The sequence below is a fragment of the Gorilla gorilla genome, chromosome 16, assembly GCF_029281585.2.
Source record: "Gorilla gorilla gorilla isolate KB3781 chromosome 16, NHGRI_mGorGor1-v2.1_pri, whole genome shotgun sequence".
Classification (NCBI taxonomy): domain Eukaryota; kingdom Metazoa; phylum Chordata; class Mammalia; order Primates; family Hominidae; genus Gorilla; species Gorilla gorilla.
In genome coordinates this window covers 59325348-59348543 of record NC_073240.2, presented here as the reverse complement: position 1 = coordinate 59348543, position 23196 = coordinate 59325348, and the positions used below count along the sequence as shown (strand labels likewise).

The following is a 23196-nucleotide window of genomic DNA, read 5'->3' as shown; positions in this document are numbered from 1 at the left end:
CTTTGGAGCAAAGAGCAATATAAAGCTAATACTAAAAAACTACAGTGAAAAGAAGGCTTTATATTAAAATCTGTATATTACAGCCTTACATACTATTATCATTAAAGAACAATGACTAAAAATAAAAGTACTAGTTGCTTTTCTATGGAACAAGTTCCATGGAAAGAATAAAATAAAGCAAAAGAAAATATGAAGAAGGAATTAATATAAACAGAACTGGGACTACAGAGAGGCAAGTGAGGTGCCTAGGGCACAAAATTTAAGAAAATAAGGTTGTGCAAGTGCCAGCCCTGGCACCCAGGCACCCCACTCCGTAGGAAGCACCCGATTTCACAGACGCGTTAAGGGAGCGGCTGGCACTTGTACAGTATCACTTCCTTGAATTGTGTGACCTATGTGCCTTGCTTCTCTCACCCTAGTTCTGGCTGACTGTAAAAGTGAAAGCTTCCCTCCTGGGGAGAAAAAAAGAATTTTCTTCTTTTTTTTCTTCCTCTTCTCCCTCCTCTTCCTCCTCCTCCTCCTTTCTTCCTCTTCCCCTTCTTTCTTCCTCCTTCCTTCCTTTTCCTCTTCCTTCTCTCCCTCCTCTTCTTTTTTTTTTAAATTAACAAAACTCATAGTAACCTAGATGTAATTTATACTTACTGTGGTCTTTGAATTTTACTACTTTTATCCCAGCCTAGAAGATAGTGGAGCCAAAAGAGGTCTTACAAAAACAACTTACTGTTACCCACTAAATGTTTGTTTTTAGAAACTCATTTTTTAAAAAGTGCATTAGATCTCTTACCTTGTTTTATATTCCTAAATCAATTAGCCTATTTTATGGGCCCACACATGTCATTGTATGTCATTAATGAAAAACATAAATAGTAATAAGACTATCTGTACATCTTATTTCATTTAGAATGTCAGGGTTGGCCGGGTGCAGTGGCTCATGCCTGTAATCCTAGCACTTTGGGAGGCCGAAGTAGGTGGATCATCTGAGGTCGGGAGTTTGAGACCAGCCTGACCAACATGGAGAAACTCCATCTCTACTAAAAATACATAATGAGCCGGGTGTGGTGGCACATGCCTGTAATCCCAGCTACTCTGGAGGCTGAGGCAGGAGAATCACTTGAACCCGGGAGGCAGAGGTTTCAGTGAGCCGAGATTGAGCCATTGCACTCCAGCCTGGGCAACAAGAGCGAAACTCTGTCTCAAAAAAAAAAAAAAAGAAAAAAGAAAAAAAAAAGAAAATACAAAAATTAGCCAGGCATGGTGGTGCGCACTTGCAGTCCCGGCTACTGGGGAGGCTGAGGCAGGAGAACTGCTTGAACCTAGGAGGCAGAGGTTGCAGTGAGCCGAGATCACGCCATTGAAATCCAGCCTGGGTGACAGAGCTAGACTCCAAGAAAAAAGAAAATGAATGTCAGGGTATAAGGTAGAAAACAGACAAACGTGGGCTATTTTGTGATCATCACCCAGTCAGGGAATGAACCTACCAATTACCCAAGAATTGAACAAACTTAAAGTTATTCTAAATGTGCTTTCTAAACGGATACCATTTAAGTATGCTCTTAAGGAGAATATTACTAGAAATTAGGAGGAATATTATCATTGTCCAACATAGTTTCTCTTGACAGTTAACTATTTAGCTTTTCAGTTTTTTCCCTTTTGTGGATTATATCTAGATTTAATGTTGGATAGAACACTATGTAGCATTTCTGTAGTTTATCTTGTTTTCTGTGATAAATGTGTCCATTGATTCAACTACCCTAGGAAGAATTATTAGAATTTCAGAGTTTACTTTAGGATTTTTTGTCTGTGCTTTAAGGTTATGTCTTCATTTACTCGTTATTATGCTCTTATATAACTTTGTGCCTCTCTTGCTTGAAGATATTTCACAAAAATAATTTTAATAAATGTTATATGCAAATGGCAAGTACAAGCTGAAAATCTAAGAATATTACATGCAAAAGCACAAGGACCAGATGGTTTCACAGCTGAGTTTTAAAAAGATTTTTTAAAAAAAGATCATCACAATATTATCTAAACTATTCAAGGCCATAGATAAAAGCTGTAGAATATCAAAAGCATGAAATGATAGACCCCCTAAAAAAGGCGTGGATCAATTTCATGTATGAGGCCGGGCGAGGCGGCTCACGCCTGTAATCAGCACTTTGTGGGGCGGATCACTTGAGGCCAGGAGTTTGAGACCAGCATGGCCAACACGGCAAAACCCCATCTCTACTAAAAATACAAAAATTAGCTGGGCCTTGTGGCTGGTGCCTGTAATCCCAGCTACTCAAGAGGTTGAGGCACAAGATTCGCTTGAACCCAGGAGGTGGAGGTTGCAATGAGCTAAGATTGTGCCACCACACTGCAGCCTGGGTGACAGAGCAGGACTCTCCAAAAACAAAAACAAAAACAAAAACAAAAATTTCACTTATGAAAATAAAGGCAAAATTCTAAATAAAATCAAGGAAAGTCCAGCAAAGTTATGAAAAAAAAAAAAATACATGGTAAGCAAGGAAGGTTTACTCCACGAATGCAAACATGGGCCAGGCACGGTGGCTCACACCTATAATCCGAGCACTTTGGGAGGCCAAGGTGGGAGGATCACGAGGTCAAGAGATCGAGACCATCCTGGCCAACATGGTGAAACCCTGTCTCTACTAAAAATACAAAAATTAGCCGGGCGTGGTGGTGGGTGCCTGTAGTCCCAGCTACTTGGGTGGCTGAGGTAGGAGAATCACTTGAACCTGGGAGGCAGAGGTTTCAGTGAACAGATATCGTGCCACTGCACTCCAGCCTGGGCAACAGAGCAAGACTTTGTCTCAAAAAAAAAAAAAAAAAATGCATTGTGGCTCAATATCAGGAAGTCTATCAACATATTGTAATCTATGAATAAAGAAGGAAGAGGCCCAGCATAGTGGCTCATGGCTGTAATCCCAGCACTTTGGGAGGCCAAGGCAGGTGGATCACTTGAGGTCAACTTGGGTTGCCAGTAAGGTGAAAAAAAATGAAATAAACAATATAAACTGTGGTTGTTGGTGACGAAGTGGTTGTACAATGTAAAATTCTAGTATAAAAAAGAACAAATAGAATTAATATCATTAATTTGATAAGGTGGACAAATATAGAATAAACAACCAAAAGCTGTTCTTTATACTAGTAATAAGCCCTATGAGATAGAAATGGAATGGAATGAAGGGTTCCATCACACTCATGACAAAAAATTAAAATACTTAGGAAAAAAAAACATGAACTTTTATTGAAGGATATGAAACAAGACCCAAACAAATGAAAAACATACAATGTCCCTCTGGATGACATAATAAAAACGTTGGTTCTTTTTTTACCAATTTCTTTTTTTTTTTTTTTGAGACAGAGTCTCGCTCTGTCGCCCAGGCTGGAGTGCAGGGGTGCAATCTCGGCTCAGTGCAAGCTCTACCTTCCGGGTTTACGTCATTCTCCTGCCTCAGCCTCCCGAGTAGCTGGAACTACAGGCGCCCGCCACCACACCTGGCTAATTTTTTGTATTTTTAGTAGAGATGGGGTTTCACCATGTTGGCCAGGATGGTCTCGATCTCCTGACCTCGTGATCCACCCGCCTCGGCCTCCCAAAGTGCTGGCATTACAAGTGTGAGCCACCGCACCTGGCATTTGTACTAATTTCTATATTTCATGTGCCTCCCAATTAGAATATTTGATTTTTGGGAAATAGAGATTTTTGGGAAATTACTGTAAAGTCTGTATGAAAGACTAGATGCTTGCAATCAATTAAGTGTGATTAGAATAGAAATAATGAGAAATAGAAATAAAGAGATCAATGTGGCAAAACAGAGAATTAAGAAATAGTTCACATGTACTTTAAATTTATGATACAAGTGGGATCTCAATTCAGCATGAAAAAGTTTAATTAAATAACGTTGGCTCCACTTGTATCCATATAGAAGAAAATTAAGTTGTCATTCTATCTCACACTATATACAAAAATAAATTTCAGATGGATTAAGGCTTTTAAGGGACAAAACCAAAAATCTCAGAAGAAAATATTTATTTTCAACAATTTGCATTTCAGTGGTGACTTTAAGTCAGAAATTCCGTAAAATAGAAATGTTAGATTTTTTTTGACCTAAAAGAAATCAAACTACTGTACAGCAAAGGATACTATAACTAAAATCAAGGCTGGGTGGGGCGGCTCATGCCTGTAATCCCAGCACTTTGGGTGGCCAAGGTGGGAGGATCACTTAAGGCCAGGAATTTGAGACCAGCCTGGGCAACATGTTGAAACCCCGTCTTCAGCAAAAATACAAAAATTAGCCAGAGGTGGTGGCGCATGCCTGTAATCCCAGCTGCTCGGGAGGCTGAGGCAGGAGAATAACCTTGAATCCGCGAGGTAGGTTGCAGTGAGCTGAGATCATGCCACTGCACTCCAGCCTGGGAGATGGAGCAAGAGTCTATTTCAATAAAATAATAAAATAAAATAAAATAAAATAAAATAACCTGTAGCTAAAATCAATAGAGAAATTAACTTAGAAAATTATTTGCAAAGAAGCTGAACAATAAAAGGTTACTATATGTCATAAAATATGTAGTTCTTACAAACTGGCAAGAAACAGAAGCGTTCTAAAAGAAAATGGGATTTGAACAATTAATTCACAGTAAAGCAAATTCAATAAACATATGCAAAGATTCTCAAACTCAGCAGTAGGCAGGGAAATGTAAAGTCACAATGAAGTCACCACTTGCACCCATCAGACTAGCAAAAACTAAAATGAGCAATAAATATTTCTGCCTTGGAAAGAAGTAGGGAGTGGGAAATAGGTGTTCATGCACTGCTGCTGGAGCTGCAAATTGTGATAATGTTTTAGGAAAGCAATGTGGCAACATCTATTCAATTTAAAAATATATATCATTTGACTTAAAAAATTCTACTACTATCCCAGCACTTTGGGAGGCCGAGGTGGGCGGATCACCTGAGGTCAGGAGTTCGAGACCAGCCTGACTAACATGGTGAAACCCCGTCTCTACTAAAAATATAAAAATACAAAAAAAATTAGCCGGGTACGGTGGCGGTGCCTGTAGTCCCAGCTACTCGGGAGGCTAAGGCAGGAGAATCGCTTGAACCCGGGAGGTGGAGGTTGCAGTGAGCCGAGATCACGCCACTTCACCTTAGCCTGGGCAAAAGAGCGAGACTCCATCTCAAAAAAAAAAAAAAAAAAAAAAAAAAGGGCCGGGCACGGTGGCGGTGGCTTACGCCTGTAATCCCAGCACTTTGGGAGGCCGAGGTGGGTGGATCACGAGGTTAGGAGATGGAGACCATCCTTGCTAATATGGTGAAACCCCGTCTCTACTAAAAACACAAAAAATTAGCCAAGCATGGTGGCATGCGTCTGTAGTCCCAGCTAATCGGGAGGCTGAGGCAGGAGAATCACTTTAACCTGGGAGGTGGAAGTTGCAGTGAGCCAAGATTGTACCACTGCACTCCAGCCTGGTGACAGAGCGAGACTCTGTCTCAAAAAAAAAAAAAAAAAAAAAAAAAAAAATTATACTACTAGAAATATTTCCCACAAATAGGTATATGAGAATACATGTATAAGGATGTTAAATGCAGCACTTTTCAGAAAGGCAAAAAGCTGGAGAAAAGTGAAGGCACATCAGTATGAGACTGACAATAAATTAAGGTTCTCTCTACAACGGGGAATATTACACAATCATCAAAAGTAGTGAGGCTGGGTACTGTGGCTCACACCTGTAATCCAAGCATTTTGTTTGAGGTCAGGAGTTTGAGGTTGCAGGGAGCTGTGATAGGGCCACTGATCTCCAGTCTGGACAACAGACTGGAGTTCTAAAAAATTAAGAAAAAAATTTAAAAATAATAAGATCTGTACCAATTGACCCAGAAATATTTCAGCTCATATTGTTGAGTAAGGAAATCAATTTGCTGAAAAGAATGTATAATTACACGTTTGTGAAACAGTAACAAGTCCCTTCTCTTTGGGGATGTGTGTATATGGTAGTATATATGACTATAGAAACACTTCAGAATTACACTCCTAGTTATGAACATGGGTCAGGGGAGAGGGCATTGACCCAAGTAACAAGAGTAGGAAAAAGATTGCACTAACCCCTCCAACATTTTATAAATGTCTATTTATAAAAAAACATTGTATAATAGGCATACAGAAATTAGAAAAAAGGGCTGGAAGCAGTGGCTCACGCCTGTAATCCCAGCACTTTGGGAGGCTGAGGTGGGCGCATCACTTGCGGTCAGGAGTTTGAAACCAGCCTGGCCAACATGGTGAAACCCCATCTCTACCAAAAAATACAAAAATTAGCCTGGTGTGGTAGCAGGCGACTTAATCCCAGCTACTTGGGAGGCAGAGGCAGGAGAATCGTTTGAACCCAGGAGGCGGAGGTTGCAGTGAGCCGAGATCGAGCCATTGCACCCAAACCTGGGGGATAAGAGTGAAATTTCTCTCAAAAAAAAAAAAAAAAAGAAATTAGAAAAAAGATCCATATCTTTTAACATGTAAGGATACTAATAAGTCACTAAGACAAAAAAAAAAAAAAAAAGCAAAAACAGAAACAAAAAGCAAGCAAGTTGAGCAAGTTGCAGAGTAATATATATACTATGGTTCCACTTTGGTGAAAACAACAAGCAAACAAAAGCCTTGAGTGTGGATAAATGCTTGTCTATGTTCGAAGGAATAACGTTGCCAGGCTGTTACCAATCTTCACTTCGGGTCGCTGGGGTGGGGAAGAAGGTGGGTGCGGGGAGACGGATGACCAGCTTTCTCTTTATATACCTTTGCATTGTTGCACTGCTATTATACTCTTATAAAATATCTTTAAAATGAGAAACCTAAAATAACCACATAACAAAACCTAAAAATACATTACAACTTCTGCCCTCAAGGGGCTCACAGTCTCCTGCAGACTGTCTTCAGATAGCTGATGTGTTTGATTTGCTCTCTATGGCTTCCAGGGAAGAAAGCGAGGGGAGAAGGTACGGCAAGGTAGGGGAAGCTCTTTCCCTGGCGGTGCTGGGCCACACCTGTGATATTCTCTTGAGAGGAAGATGTTGGACTCCGTCAGTGTTGCCCCAGTTTTCTGAAGAGATGAATTAGCCCGGGTACTTGTTGAAAAGAAAAGTCTTTAGGATCTGTCCTTGACCCGCTGAATTCGAATCTCCAGGGGAGGAGTCTGGGAAGCTTTATTTTTTAGTGCCCAGGTGATTCATATCATTGGGGAAAGTTGGGAAACACTGGTCTACATTCACGCTGCTCAGCGTGGCCTGGGAACCAGCCTCAATGGCATCGCCTGAGAGCTTGTTAGGAATGCCTGCTCTCAGGCTGTGCCCCAGACCTTCGGTGACAGAAATGCCAGTGAACAAGGTGCCTGTGCACAGAATGGGTTGAGAGGGATGTTGTAGATGACCCTCACGGTTATTCTCTATCTTATTTGACAGGAAGATAGCTCCAAGACACTAGAAAATTCTTCTTGTGATAGACGTGTTTGAAAAGTAAAAATGTAATCAAGTAACACAAAGGGATTTTGATGAACTGATTGAGGCAGAAACTGAGCTAACATAAGAGGAGGCCGGCAGGGCCAAGAGATGAGGGAGGGAGGAAGTCAACCGCTACGCCAACCTGGCTTTGTTTCTAAGCTGAATGAAGAAGCAGTGAACTCTATCTTGGACAGGTGTGGTAGCTGAAGCTTCTGATTTAATCAAGAGGAAAAAAATACAGATAAGAAGAGATAACTGTCACTTATTAACTCAGCAAGCATTTACAGGATGCCAACTCTGTACCAGGTGATAGGCTGAGCACTGGGAATAATGCAGTGAACAATGAGAGCCTCTCCCTGACTTCACCAAGCTTCAAGGCCAGTGGGGGAGAAAGGCAGTAAAGAAACCGTTTCGCAGATCAGGCCTACGGCTAGGGTAAAGCTAGTGAAGCACTTGCCTTGGGTGCAAAAATGTAAGGGGGCTCCAAAAACTCAGTTATCAAGAAAATTTTTAATGCAAAAATTTTTCTAATGGAAACGAATGCAAAAATCTATGATACATAAAATATAAACATTTTGCTGTCATGGTGGCTCACATCTAATCCCAGTGACTTGGGAGGCTGAGGCAGGAAGATTGCTTGTGTCCAGGAGGTTGAGGCTGCAGTGAGCTCTGATTTGGCCACTGCACTCCAGCCTAGGTGACACAGCAAGATCAGGCTGGGTGCAGTGGCTCACTCCTGTAATCCCAGCACTTTGGGAAGGTAAGGAGGGTGGATTGCTTGAACCCAGGAGTTCAAGACTAGCCTGGGCAACCCTTGTCTTTATAGAAAATGTAAAAATTATCTGGGCATGGTGGCATGCACCTGTAGTCCTAGCTACTTGGGAGGCTAAGGTGGGAGGATCCCTCGAGCTCAGGAGGTTGAGGCTGCAATGGGCTGTGATCATGTTACTGCACTCCAGTCTGGGTAGCAGAGTGAGACCCATCTAAAAAATAAATATATAAATAAAGACAGGTTCACTATTACTGATTTTTCCTTTTGCCTCAGGCTCCAATGTGGCTCTGCATGGCATGGCCACAAATCATTTCACCAGGAGAATAAAAAAACATTGACTATGGATGGCAGGGTGAGCTGCTTGAAGCTCAGGTAAGATGAGATGATTGTTAAATGATCTCCCAAGCAGTAACACCTAACTTGGAGCTGCAAGCGTGCAACGGAGGAGAGGTGGGAGTGTAAGCAACAGAATGGGCCAAGGAGAGAGCTTTGTGCTTTTGAAGGAACTGAGGTGGCCAGTGTTGTCTAGACCTGTGGTTCTCAAACTTAGTGCATATTAGGATCACCTGGGGAGCTTTCAACAGTCTCAATCTCCCGGCCCTGCCCTAGTCCAATTAAGTAAAAAATCTCTAGGTGTGGGGCTGAGGCAGGGCTAGTTTTTAAAGCTCCTCAGGCATTTCTAAAGTGCACACTAAACCTGGGCAACATAGTGAGACCCCTGTCTCTACAAAACATTTAGGAATTAGACGGATGTGGCAGTGTGCACTTGTAGTCCCAGGTACTTGGGAGGATGAGGTGGGAGAATTGTTTGAGCCCCAGGAGGTCAAGGCTACAATGACTGTGATTGCACCACTGCATTCCAGGCTGGGTGACAGAGTGAGACTTTGTCTCCAATAAATATATAAATAAATAAAAATAAAAAATAAAGTGCAGGCTGAGTGGACATTCCGTGGGTGGAGCTGGACAATGGCCTAGTGAGTGACAGACAGAGAGTAATGGGAGGCAAGACTGGGGAGAAAAGTAGGGGCTTGACTGGGAGCCTTGAAGGCCAGGGTAATTATTTTGGACTTTTTCCAAAAAACGTGGGAGGTCATTGGGAGGGCTTTATGCAGGAAAATGATATAACCATTTTTTTTTTTTTTTTTAAGATCACTCTGGTCGCTGTGAGGGGAAGGGATTGAGAGGGAGGAGGGTGTCTGAGGGATGAGTTGGAAAGTTGTTGCAAACGTCTGGGTAAGCGATAGTTCGGCTTGGGCTGGGTTGATGGCAGTAGAGGTGGGGAGACATAGACACGCTTAAGAAATAAGAGTAGAATTCATGGAATATGGTGATCTTTGGATTGTGAGGGGCCAAAGGGGAGGACACATAATGGATGACTCCCCAGAGTCCACCACCAGCAACTGGGTGGGTGGTAATGACCTTCAAGGAGATAAACAACGGAGAGAATGGGGATGAGCAGGTTCCAGGGGCAAGAAACATCATGCATTCATTTTTGGATGCAGGGAGAGATGACACAGCGGGAACTGTTGAATGGACAATTGCATAATACATGGGAATACGGGTCTGGAGAGAAGGCCCAGGCTGGAGCTCTGCACTGAGAATGGTTGGCCTATGTGGTTGATCATAAATAAAGCCACAGGAGTGGGTGAGATTGCCTATAAAGAGAGAAACGTGCGAGCAGGGAAGGAGGTCTGGGCTCCCCTGGAATGGTTGAGTGGAGGGCAGGGAGCAGCGCGGAGGCTGGGAGGAGGCTGGGAGGTTGGAGGGGAATCAGCAGGGCACAAATAACTAAAGGCCAAGTGGATGGCGGAGAGCGTCACTTATGTGATTGCCAGGCGCTCAGAAGAGAGAAAGATCTCCGTGGCCTGGCCGGGCTAGGAGGCAACTGGTGAAAATAACTGGGCCTGGGTAGATAAATAGGACTAAGTTAGGCAGAGCAATTCCAGAGGAGAAAAGAAAAGGAGGAAGGGATAAGAGAAGGGAAGGAATGAGATGTGTCGGGAGCCATTAATCATGTACGGATCATTGGGATTCAAATAGAAGTATGTATTATGGGACCAAGTAAACGGTCCCTTTTGGGACTGACTTTCTTTAGTCTTCATCTTGCTTGTCTATTTCCCATCCCTCTGACTTTACTTTGGTCCAGCCTCTGTGGGAGGGCAAGCACAGCACTGGGCAGCTTTACCCCTTGCCTTGCTGCCCCACAGACGTGTATTGCAATCCAAGCTTTTGCAGTATTTGCGGCCGACATGACTCAAGGTGAACATTGAGGACAGGGAGCTTTGCGATGCAGCAGAGTGCGTTCATTTTAATGTTGAATGGAGTGCTTGTTTCCTTCTCTCTCTGACTTACTCACCTCAAAGAACCCAGCTGCAGTGTAATCGACATTCCATTTCTTTCCCAGTGCTCTCTTACAAGAGAAGCACAAATAAGCTTTTGCCTAAAAGGCAAGATGCTAGTGTTATCTTTCCTGAGTGGGCTCATAAATGCAGATTCTTTGGAGAGAGGTGTGTATAATCAGTTCACGAGCCAGCATTTTGCATGTGCAACGAACAGATGTGACTGCATTATTCAGTTTCCCAATTTGACTTCCCTACTCGAATATACTTAAGAAAATGTGATGTCGATGAACACATCCCTCCAAGTGAAAATAATCCACCGACAACAGAATTGGCAACCAGATTTGGACATGCCAAGAGGAGTTTCAAATGTTCCAGTTAACCACTTGTCACGTTGGATGCTTGTTGAATTCTCTGCCCAAAATGTTACCATGTATTGCGGCACTTCAAGTTTTCTTACTAAAGATGAAATAATTTCTAATTATATTGCTTGTGAAACTATATTACTTTTGAAACATATCACACTATAGTAGAAACATGTTTGTTTAACTCTGCCCTTTATTTTCCCTTTTTAATTTTCACATTGTGAAAGGTGACATTTATACTAAAAAGTGCATGAAACGTAGATGTATATAGAACGGTTAAATCAGTGAACGTGTGTGTACCCACCACCTGGAGTAAGAAGTAGACTATTGCTGGCACCTGGAACTCCAGGGTGCCCTTCCTCTTTCCTGGGATTATCACAGCCTCGCTTTTGTGATAATGATTTTATTGTTTTGTTTCCTTTTGGGGTTTTTTTTTTTTTTGAGACGGAGTCTCACTCTATTGCCCAGGCTGGAGTGCAGTGTCGCGATCTCAGATCACTGCAACCTCTGCCTCCCGGGTTCAAGGGTTTCTTGTGCCTCAGCCTCCCAAGTAGCTGGGATTACAGGCATGAGCCACCATGCCCAGCTAATTTTTGTATTTTTAGTAGAGACGGGGTTTCACCATGTTGGCCAGGCTGGTCTTGAATATCTGACCTCAACTGACCAGCCTGCCTCAGCCTCCCAAAGTGCTGGGATTACAGGTGTTTATCCATTGTTTGTATCATACTATACCTTTTTTTGGGTCTTTGTGCAAATGAAAAATGCATGAGTGCTTCCTTAAATGTTGCTCCCTAGATGCCTCGCTGCCTCACGCTGGCCCCAGCTCTGTTCTTTTGTGTGTGTAGCTTTGGCTTATCTTTCTTACGGTTGTACGACAGTCCATTAGCAAGACTATAACCCAGTTCATTTCTGCATCGTACTGGCAGACATTTGGGTTGTTTCTGGCTGCGATGATTTCAAGGCTCACATGCATGTCTCCTGGAATACATATGCATGGACTCTGTTGCATATATAGCAAAGAGTGTTTCCCTGTTGTTTTTCAAAAGTGATATTTTAAATTCCTTCTGGATCGTTAATGATAAAACCTGGCAATCCAATGCAAACATTTTATTGTAAACCTTAGTATTTTAGACATAATGGGAAATGTTCATTTTATTATCTATCAATTTTAGACACACACTCACACACATTCCCTAAAAGTAGGGTCAAATACTTTTGCAGGTAAGATTAGCATTCAGGACAGAATGCTTCATTTGGAAACATTGACCAGCTGTTCTTCCTATCCCACCACCCCATAAGTTTTAGATTTCTAGGTCTTTCAAAGGGAAATAAAAGTGAATCATGCAAGATAATTTTAAATTGATTAGTCAGAGGCAGACATCTTTCCAGGATTTTTGTTTTCATGAGCCCCAGTTTACCCTGCTTTGGTGAAGAGAATAAGAATTATGGGCTGTATATAGCTAAGCCTAAGTGCATGTTAGGTTAGGTTGTTTAATGTGCATAACATGTTCCTCCTCTCTGAATTATGTAAAACACACATCTAACTGATTACCATATTTAGCGTCCATTGTCACCATGTGCTTTGTGATGGAATTTGCTGGTCAAAACATTATTATTTCACTTATTGGACAGTTTGAAATTTGACATCTAACTCTCTCAGTTAGTTCAGGCTTCTATAGCAAATTACCATAGTCTGGATGGCTTAAACAAGAAACATTTATTTCTCACAGTTCTGGAAGCTGAGAAGTCCAAGATAAAGGTGCCAGCAGATCTGGTAGTCTACTTCCAGGTGAGGGTCAACTTCCTGGTTTGCATATAGTTGCCTTCTCATATCTGTACATGGCAGAGAGTTCTGATCCTTTATCCCCTATAAGGGCACTAATCCCACTTATGAGGGCTCCACCCTCGTGACCTAATCACCTCCCAAAGGCCCCACCTCCAAACACCATCACATTGGGGATTAGATTTCAGCAAATGAATTTTGGGGTGACTCAAACATTCAGTCCATAGCAAACGCTTTGAGACATTCCAAGTTTTTAAAATTAGCTTTTGTTGCAAGCATTAGTAAGATACAATAACTATGTTTATTTAATTTGTAATTCCATTATTAAAATGACCACGTGTCTAGCTTTCACTGTTATCACAAGTAGTTTTAGTAGAATTCTACTTGTAAGTGTTTGGTTCTGTGAAATCGTTATATGATTTTTATAACTATTAGAATAATTATAATTTTTCTTCTTTTAAGAACTGTATTGTCTTAAAGGATGTGTATTTGGTATACACAACTAGTGGTGATTAATTAGAATCTTGCTTTATTGAAGCACTAGTTACCTAATAAAAAAGTATCTTTCTAGCATGGTTCAAAAATGGGTCATAATAAACTAGCAAGGACATGTGGGAAACTTAATTATAAAAGACATTGTAAATTAGAACAACAGATCTAAAATGGCTCTTGCATTTGTACTTATTTGCATATATTAATATTTAACCAGAGATAAAATTGGGACATTTTTGGTTGTACTAATACTGGAAAATAGTTATATCATATCGTTTTTAAAAGCTCAGTTTATGAGAGTGAAACATACCCCCCTTAAATCTAAACTTTATTTAAGCTTTGTGTGAGATTCTTTATGTAATTTTGGCTTCTAAATAAGGCAGCCATTCCAGATAAGGAGTAAGATTCATTTATTCTTTACACTGGGTCTTCATTAAATCTCATCTGATCTTTCGCTTTGATGTTCTAGACTTTATTTCACATTTCACGAAGATTTTTTCCTGGGTTGGGCGAAGTAGTAGGTCATCTGTGTTTTCTGAACAAAACGTCATTCTGAATAGAAAACAGGAAGCAAACACAGCATTAAGTTTTAGGTGGAGCTTATTGAAGTGTTTCATCCTTTATCAAATTCCACTCAATTTGTGTAAGGCATGTGATGTCTTTTTTTAAGTTAGATTCTTACGTTCGCAAATATTTTTGTAACTTCAGAGAAAAACAAAACCCAAGTCAGTGAAAGCTATCAGTGTAAGACTTCCTGGAGTTCTACACTGGGGTGATTTCAGTTCTGTAAGAAGGAAAGTCCTGGGGCAGCCCTCCTTTGTTCTCCCCATGACAGCTCATCGAAGATTTGAGGGTGACTATTGTTTCCTTGACCACATTTGCCTTGACTTCAGGGCAAACATTTCTAGTTCCTCAACCCTTCCTCCTAAGGCAAGCTTACCTCCTCAGCCTTCCCTCCTTGGACAAGCTCCAGTTTGTAAATGCTGTTCTTAAAGGTCCTTGGCATGAGGCCAGTGTCATCGGTTTCTGCCTGGCTCAGCCCTGTAAGCCCTGCCCCTTCCTCATATCGGAGCTGACATTGTCCACTAAAGAGGACACCACTATGTGTTTTGGAAACAACAACTAGACTGCCTTGGCTGTTGGCTTGGCCCGAGATACCATTTTGTGTTATTAATTCCAATTGCATCTGTTAAATATATATCTATAGATATATCTGTAGAAAAATTCTAATTTATTACTTCTTTTTTCTTTGAATTGCGTCTAAGGTCAAGTCTTCACTGAACTGGACTTTTAAAATTTAAAAATGCTGTGAGTAATTTGTGAATGCATTCTTGAAAATTCAAATGGTAAAGGAATAAATGAAGCCAAATAGTAAAGAACCTCTTCACCATCGGCCTTCACTAACATCACTCCCCTCTCTACATTTATGATTTGGTTTATGCATTTGCAGACTTGTTCCTATGCATTTACATATATTGAGTGGCATCATGTTGTGTATGTTTTCCTGCAATTTTTCCTTGTTACCAGAAAATGGTACTCAGAGACTTGCTCATATCAGTAGGTAGAAGTCTATTTCACTATTTTTCACCTGCTTCATGACACTCCATTTTAAGGATGAACCACAATGCATTTTCCTACTGTTAGACATTAAGATTTTCTCAAGAGTTTACTATTTACTTATTATGTATAGTATTTATTTAATAGTACTGCAACAAACATTCTGTGCATATGTATTCATATATAGCCTTTGTGCATATTTTGATTATGTGCACAGATACTCCAGAAAGATGATAAGACACCTAGAAATAAAATTCTGGCTCAAAGTAGTATGCATATTTAAAAATGTGATAATGTAAACTTCATGAGACCAAGGACTCTGTCTGTTCACTGTATATATATATATATATGTATATATATACACACACACACACACACATATATACATATATATATATATATATATATATTTTTTTTTTTTTTTTTGAGACGGAGTCTCGCTCTGTCGCCAGGCTGGAGTGCAGTGGCGTGATCTCAGCTCACCGCAACCTCTGCCTCCTGGGTTCAAGCGATTCCTTTGCCTCAGCCTCCCGAGTAGCTGGGATTATAGGCATGCGCCACCACGCCCGGCTAATTTTTTCGTATTTTAGCCCAGCCTGTCTGTTCACTATTATACATCTGGTGTCCACAACATTGTCTGGCATAAGGTAGGTACTCACTAAACGTTAGTTGTTGAATGAAATTCCCCTACAAAATGCCTGTAATTTACACTCTCAGTAATAGTGTATGAGAATGCCCGTTTCTCCACATCTTTACTAACTCTGGATGTTGTCCATTTTTGAAATCCTGCCAAACTAATGAGTAACCAGTGATAATTTCTTTGATTTTATTTTGCGTTTATATGAGTACTGTGGAAATTGAATGTCTTCTCATTAGGTTTAGCCAGTTATTATACTTGGTCTTGCTGTAGGGCCAATAATTTCTTCTCTTTCTCTTCACCATCTCCACAACCCTACTCATCCCTGATTTTGTGCCTTTGGGGGAAGAAAACCACCTTCCACTGAATTCCTTCCATGGAGGCACAGAGCAAGTTACTTAACCTACTTCTTTTCCCCCTTGCACTTAGCAGCGATATTACGAGTGTAGAGTTAAATGTTCCCATCCCGATTCTGGGATTTTGGTCTGCAAAAGGCACTAAAAAATTAGTAGTTGTTATTAGTCTCATGAAATGTATATTATGATTCTCATTTATCACTAAACAACTGAGTCTTGAAGAGTGAAGTTATTGTTTGAGGCTACACAGATTGTGAGCAGTGAAGTTAAAATGTGAGTTTAGTACTGGCTGACACTGGAGTCCATCCGATCCTGCCAGCCATATTGCTTTGCCGGATGCCTGTCTCCCTGGGAACACCTCTTGGCCTCCTCAAAGCATGTTGCAGCACAGCCCCAAGTGTACGGGTATGAACTTTCTTCTTACACTTCCCAGGTTGTGTAATGCTGGACTCTCACTATTCAAAGTGTGGTCCGTGGACCCGCAGCAACAGCATTGCCTGATCGCTTGTTAGAAATGCAGAACATCAGGCTCACCCCAGACTCACTAAAGCAGAACCTGCATTTTAACATGATTCCCAGATGCTTTGTATGCTCGTGAAAGTTTGAGAAGCCCTGGGATGGACCACACCGTTAGTAAAATTAATTCATCTTATTTTCCTGGTTAGGTCCTGGAGTTTATTTCTACCAAGAGCCACAACTCAGATTTTTTTTTTTTTTTTTTTTTTTTTTGTATTCTCCGATAGTACCTGGCACTGTGTAGACACAGAGGAGGCACTCGGTATTTACAACCTAAAAAAAATTATAGCTCCCATAACCCGCATGCAGTACCTCCTACAGCCCTAAGGATGGGTTTGATGCATACATATGTTAATGTCCAGCACTGCAACTCTGCCAGATTAGACTGAGAAAATTCAGATTAATGGAACCAAAACTAATGGAAGAAGGAACTGTTGGAAACAGCTCACCCCCAACAAATGGGTAATGAATCAGACAAATCCCAGTCAAATCTGGACTGGGACAATTTTGAGCAATGTCCTCAAGCTGTGTAACTTCTGTGAGCCTCAGGTTCCTAATCTGCACAGCCAATACTACCCATTTCAGGATCACAGCAAAGATCACGTGAGACCAATGCCATGGAGCATCTGCTTCAATGCTCACCCCGTGTGGGAGCCCTGGAAGGGCCAGGCCCCTCCCTCTCCTCATTTCTTCTTCCGTACCACATGGGTGTGCCCCAGTGGAGAAGGTAGTGTTGTGCTTTAGACACCCTTTCAGGTCAAGCCACATGGGATTGTCAGGGTGAGCAGCCACCTAAACTGAGGAATTACTCTCCAGCTAAGAGCATCTGGGCAGGGTCAGAGCTCAGAAGCAGCACTGCTCCAATGGGCCAAAGAGTCATGTGAGAAGAGCTCAGTGCAGAAGAGGAGCGAGCAGTTTAATCTTCCCAGATTGATCCTGTTGGGAGATCTGTTGGCAGACGGCAGAGTATGCTCTCAGTAATTGCCAGGATTTTGCATCCCAGGGAGATAAAATCTCAGAGTGCAGTTGTATAAAGGGACTCAGGGGCATACATCTGCCACAGGCCGGCACCTGGCAGTGAAACCCAGGGGGTGAGGGAAGAGGGTGGTTCAGAGGTTAGAAACCTGCTGTTTTCCACCTCTATGAGGACAAGCCAAAGAGAAACATGGCCTTCGCGACAAGGGAAGGTGGGAGAGGAGAGACCGTGTCCTGAATAGAGAAGGGAAGAGAGAGGAGAGGGCCCGGGGATGCCTGGAATTCTGCCGTGGAGAACCACGGATGACCGAAAAGCACGGTTGCTATGGCAGGGTGTGCTGGGCAGCCCTTTATTCTGCTGGGAGGACTTCAGGAGCGCTGGAGCATCCTTCCTTTCCTTTTCTATTTTTTTTTTTTTTTGAGACGGAGTCTCTCTCTCTGTCATCCAGGCTGGAGTGCAATGCCGCGATCTCGGCTAACTGCAACCTCCACCTCCTGGGTTCCACTGATTCTTCTGCCTCAGCCCCCCGAGTAGCTGGGACTACCAGTGTGCGCCACCACGCCCAGCTAATTTTTGTATTTTTGTAGAGACGGGATTTCACCATGTTGGCCAGGCTGGTCTTGAACTCCTGACCTCAGGTGATCCGCCCGCCAAGGCCTTCCAAAGTGCTGGGATTACAGGTGTGAGCCACCATGCCCAGCCCTGTCCTTCCTTTTCTTTGCTCCCCACCCCAGCTCCTTCGTATCCCTGGAGACTCTGGGGCCACGGGAGATGTTAAATCAAACACAGCAGCATTTCTTACGGGTGACCCATTGTTATACATCGGAGTTTCTTAGGGCTCTTATTCAACAACAGGCATCCTGGACCCCTTCCCAAGCCCACCATGAATCTGCGGGTAGGTCCAGGAATTCTGCAAATGTGTTTGGCTTCCCAGTGATTCTTTGGCATCTGACATTTGAAAGATACGACCACACACAGAGAGAGAGAGAGATACATCGAGATTTTTGAGATTGTGATCTGTTAAAAGCTTTTCTTTGGGCAAACAGTAAAAAAAAGATGTTGCATCTACCACAGCACCTTGGACTGGCAGCACTGACGTCACCTGGTGATTCACCTGCACTGAAGCTTGAGAAGCCTGGGGTTAGTGTGGTGGTCCTCGGGCTCCAGAGGCAGGCAGCGTTAGCCACGGGCAGTGGGGAGACCCTGGTGTGTATTCAAAGACCTGGGTGTGAATCCTTGTCCTGGCACCTGCGGCTGTGTAAAGTTGGGATAGTCACTTCACCTTTCTGAGCTTCTGTGCTCCATCACTAGGGCCTAATAATCCTCACTTCACATGATGAATGTGAGTATTAAATTGTGAAACTGCCTGGCACAAGTGGGTTCTTAATGGACGTTAATAGGAGATTGAATCAGCAGTCACCTTTGCTGGGTTTCTCCTGCTTTGACTCTGATCGTCTTCAGAACGAGGCCTGAGTGGCGCGGCCCTGTGCTCCATGGGATGATGGTCTGGACCGTGTTCCAGACATTGGCCCACACTGCACTGTTTTCCCACTTGAACTTGATCATGATCAGCTCGCCGATATCCACATCCAGCGTGATAAGAAAGGAATACGTTTTATTACTAGCAATTCCTTTGCCCCTTGAATACACAAAGAAAATCAGACACAATCAGTTTAGTTGTAACAGCAAAGTGACGGTCACACACATTCAGGATGTGTTGTGTTTCCCTGAATGACTTGGGATTTTTGCTGCATTTCCCAAACTAGTGTTCAACAGACTATTGATAGAGTTAGCAGTAGGTGTGCCAGGATAAAAAAGGGATTTCCAGATAATAAAATTGCGAAAACTATACTATTTTCTGGTTAACACATCAAAAAGGCTCCAAGAAGTCCCACTATAACAAATCTAGTTAACTTTCTCCAGCTTAGCTTCTAGGAAGAAGCCGCTGTGGAGACAGTGGGGCTTTGGCAACGGTGTCTGGACAGTTCAGCTCTCTGTAGGTTTAACATAGTATGCCTACACTATGCACTCTCTCCCAAGTAATGCTCCTCCCCCCATATAAATAGAAACCTCTGTTAAAACAGTGAGGCATAACAGTAATAGAAAAACTACACATAAAAAGGATGCACCGATTTAGAGCAAGATTTAAATGCAGACTCTGAGGTATCATGATCAACTTTACTCACTAATCTCCAAGACACTAAAATATCCCAACGCTGATAGAGCAGCGAGATGCCCTTTCCACTATTGAGAACCATCCCCTGGGAGAGATTTTTGGCAGTGCAGAGGCAGTAGTGGATTTAGGGCGAGGCAGATGGATGGTGGAGGGGGGAGGTGTCCCTTGTGTGGCTTGGCATAGCTCTTCCCGAGTATGCTGTGAAGAATTGTTTAGGAATCCCCCCGCCCTGCCAGGTTGTGAGCATCCAGAGGCTAGGGTCCTCTGTATCCTTAGGTAGGTGTTGGACAGAACATCAACAAATGCTTGCTGAATGACTGAATCAGTGTGATGATCAGAGATCCAAAGCTGGGGGCAATTTTCGGGAAGCTCAGGACCATCTCTGGAGTGGGTGAGGGGCTAGTGTCACTTTCCAGGGAGAGTCCATGCTGAGGGTTGAGAGGCCAGAGAGGCTGGGGAGCCTCAGAGTGAGCAGGTGGGTAACAGGGTGAAGGACAGATGGGGAGGCTGGCAGAGCAGGCTGATTGAAATTGGAAATCTGTGCCAAGTCAAAAGATACCACTTGAATTTCTGGGTTACGAACTCACTGGAAAGGCTCTTGGGACCTCTTGGGAACACCTGCTCCGCCCCTCACCACCTGCCTCTGCACTGCTGGCCCTGGTGGGGCCATCTCTGGCTTCCCTGTCTGCTCAGCCCACAGTGCATAACATTGAGCAGGTGGTGGGACCTGGAGAGGCTGAGGAGGGACGTGAGGGTTCGGGCTTGGGTGGATGTCCTGTCTGACCAAGATGGCCATGTGGGATGGGCTGTGTTTACTAAAGGAGTTGTTTCTGAAGCACCAAATATTTATTTATGTTCACAAAAAGAACCAAACACTAAGAGTTGACTTGTGGACCAAGAGTTTTCTGCTGTAGGTAAGAGCTAGCTCAGGTAGTGTCTGGCGCCTACCACAGTGCCCTGTATGTGATTGGTGCTTAAATGCTCAAGCCCATGTAAACTAAAAATAAAATTCTAAGCCCTCCAACCATCTGAATGGACCCCTCCTCTCAGCCAAGGGCATTCCAAAGTCAACCTGAAAAACGAGTTCAAGCCATGGTGGGAAGGGGAGGTGGGACATGCCTCTTTATACTCTCCTCCCTTTGGAATTCAGGCACAACTGACCAGCATTAACATTAAAACCCAGATTTTAAGACTGATGAAGCAGACTTTTTGTAGCAATAAGACACCAAATTCCAGCCTGACTCTAGTATAGCATCACATGACAGACAGCAGGCCCTGAAAGAAATTAAACTATTTTACCCTAAAATATATTTCTTTGACATATTTTGAAAGGGCCCTGAACAGCTGTCTTGTGGCGGGAAAATCTACATTCTGTAGAGAATTCCCTTCCCTATCCAGGTCTTTTCACTGATCTGGGAGAGAATGAACTAAGTCTGGCACCTTTTTAAGTCTGATAAGAAACATTTACAATCAATTGTCTCTGAAGCCTGCTACCTGGAGGCTTCTTCTGCATAATAAGAACCTTGGTCTCCACAACCCCTTATCTTAATCCAGACACTCCCTTCTATTGATTCTAGATCTTTAGATAAACTCATTCAACCAATGCCAATCAGAAAATCTTTGAATGCACCCATGACTTGGAAGCTCCCCTGCACTTCCAACTCCAAACCACTTTGAGTTCTCCTGCCTTTCTGGACCAAACCAGTGTACATCTTACAAGTACTGACTGACGTCTTATATCTTCCTATAATGTATACAACCAAGCTGTAGCCTGACCACCTTGGATACAGGTCACCAGGACCTCCTGAGGCTGTGTCACGGTAATGTCTTTAACCTTGGCAAAATAAACTAAATTGATTGACATGTGTCTCAGATACTTTTTGGTTTGCGTCTGGAATAAAGTAGTTGTAGCTGGCCTGACTCTTGAAAATTACAGAGTTCATTTATATTCTGCAAGAAAAATAAGTGTCTTATCACCCTAGGGGGCTACACCTCCTACTCACAGAGTGATGGGAATTTTCTGCATTTTCTCTTTTGTTCCGAGTAGTGACATGGTAAAAGTTGTTTGTATTGGCGTCTCAGTTTGGTTGATGAACTGGATCTTGAACTGGTAATGATAAACTAGAGAGAGAGACAGAGAGAGAAAGAGAGAGATAATTTAAGCAGTGATTTTAAATGTAAAAATCTCTTATTTCTTAAAATTTAAACATGCAGAGGGAAGAGTTTGGATAGATATTAATATGTTAACAACATTTTTTTGCTCCTAAATGGTGGTTTATCTTCTTGTTTTTCCTTCTCTGTATTTCCTAAATGTCTATTCAGGACTTATATTGTGTTTGTAATGTAATAATGATAAATATTCACCAACAAAAGATGGCAGAATAGGAGTATAGGATATTCACCAACAAAAGATGGCAGAATAGGAGTATAGGATATCTGGCATTCTCACTGAGTTCTAGATGCAAGTTCTGCTGTAATATTTCATGTGTTTGGTGAGGGTCTCCTTTCATAAATCAAAGAATATATGCCTTTTAGGCATTTGACAAGGCAAGAGAGAACACATTGCCATTTTACATTATTGCCGCTCTCTGATGGGGTGTGTTTCAGGGTGGGGCAGAGCTCCAGCTAAGAAATATATGCCCTAGTGACCAAGCGTTTATATTCTGGGGCAGTTCCTGGAAACAAGCTCTGTGACGTTCAATGAGTGTATTTCCTAATGGAAATAAGATAACTCTAGTTCTAGAACTTGGGCCTAAAAGCTTTCTGTTTTATCAAATGTCTGGAATGTCCTCCTACTGATGGGTTGGTTGGAAGAGGATCATTTATTTTATTCTTCTTTACCTAATACAGTCTACATTTAGTTACTGAAAGCAAATGGCTTACTATTAGACAGGAGTTGTTAAATACATGGCATCATTAAATGATAATACATTTTTGCATTGTTGAATGCATTGCATCATCTCATTTACTCATCACAACGCTATGATGTAGGCATTGTTATTATCACCCCCATTTTATAAATAAGAAAACTGGAGCTCAGATAGATGAAAGTGACTTGCTTAAGGTCAAATAGCAGCATCTGTGCTCTTAGCTTCCCTCACCCTAGATGGTGTTTGCTTAGCTTGCATGGTGGCACAGCTATGGAGCTGTTTTGAAAATTATCCTACCTCATTCCAAAATGGCTGATTACTGCTTGGACTTCTTTCTCTTGTCTCCATATTCTCCCCGGTGGATTCCCCAGGGTTGGATTCAGGGTCCAGCTTCCAGACCAGGATTGGCTTTTGTTTTTGTTTTGGGTTTTTTTTTTTTTTTTTGTGAGACAGGGTCTCTCTCTGTCACTCAGGCTTGGGTGCAGTGCCACCTTGGCTCACTGCAGCCTTAACCTCCTGAGCTCTCTTGTCTCCGTATTCTCTAAGTATCTACAGTGTTCTAGCTCCAAGATTGCAAACAGGTTTAATACGGCATGTTAATTCCATTGGATTGATAAGAACTGCCTGGAGCCCTCTGTTGAGATGGATTCTGAGGCCATGTCCGGGCTTGTGGCAAGATGAGTGTCTGGTTTGGGAAAAGGATAAGGGATTTGTGGAATGCTTGCTGTGTATTTGCCTTTCCTGTTTAGACAATGGTTAATCCACGAATCCTAACAGTGCCTTGCACACAGTAGGTGCTTAATAAACTTTTGTGGGATGAATGAACTGATGGTTTGCTTGGGGGTGACGTATCACAATGCACATT

General features: G+C 42.4%; 1 protein-coding gene across 2 annotated transcripts in view; it reads right to left on the bottom strand.

Moving 5' to 3' along the window:
• Nucleotides 1-12666: 12666 nt before the first annotated feature.
• LIPC (lipase C, hepatic type) overlaps nucleotides 12667-23196 on the bottom strand; it is a 160132-nt gene continuing 149602 nt past the window's right edge. For both annotated transcript variants that reach the window (XM_019011048.4, XM_063699022.1), the window contains 3 exons: nucleotides 21465-21582; nucleotides 18706-18924; nucleotides 12667-13795 (listed from right to left, as the gene is read on the bottom strand). In XM_019011048.4, coding sequence (XP_018866593.4) covers nucleotides 13684-13795; nucleotides 18706-18924; nucleotides 21465-21582 — 449 coding nt within the window. In that variant the 3' untranslated portion in view covers nucleotides 12667-13683. The remainder of the gene's footprint in view (nucleotides 13796-18705; nucleotides 18925-21464; nucleotides 21583-23196) is intronic.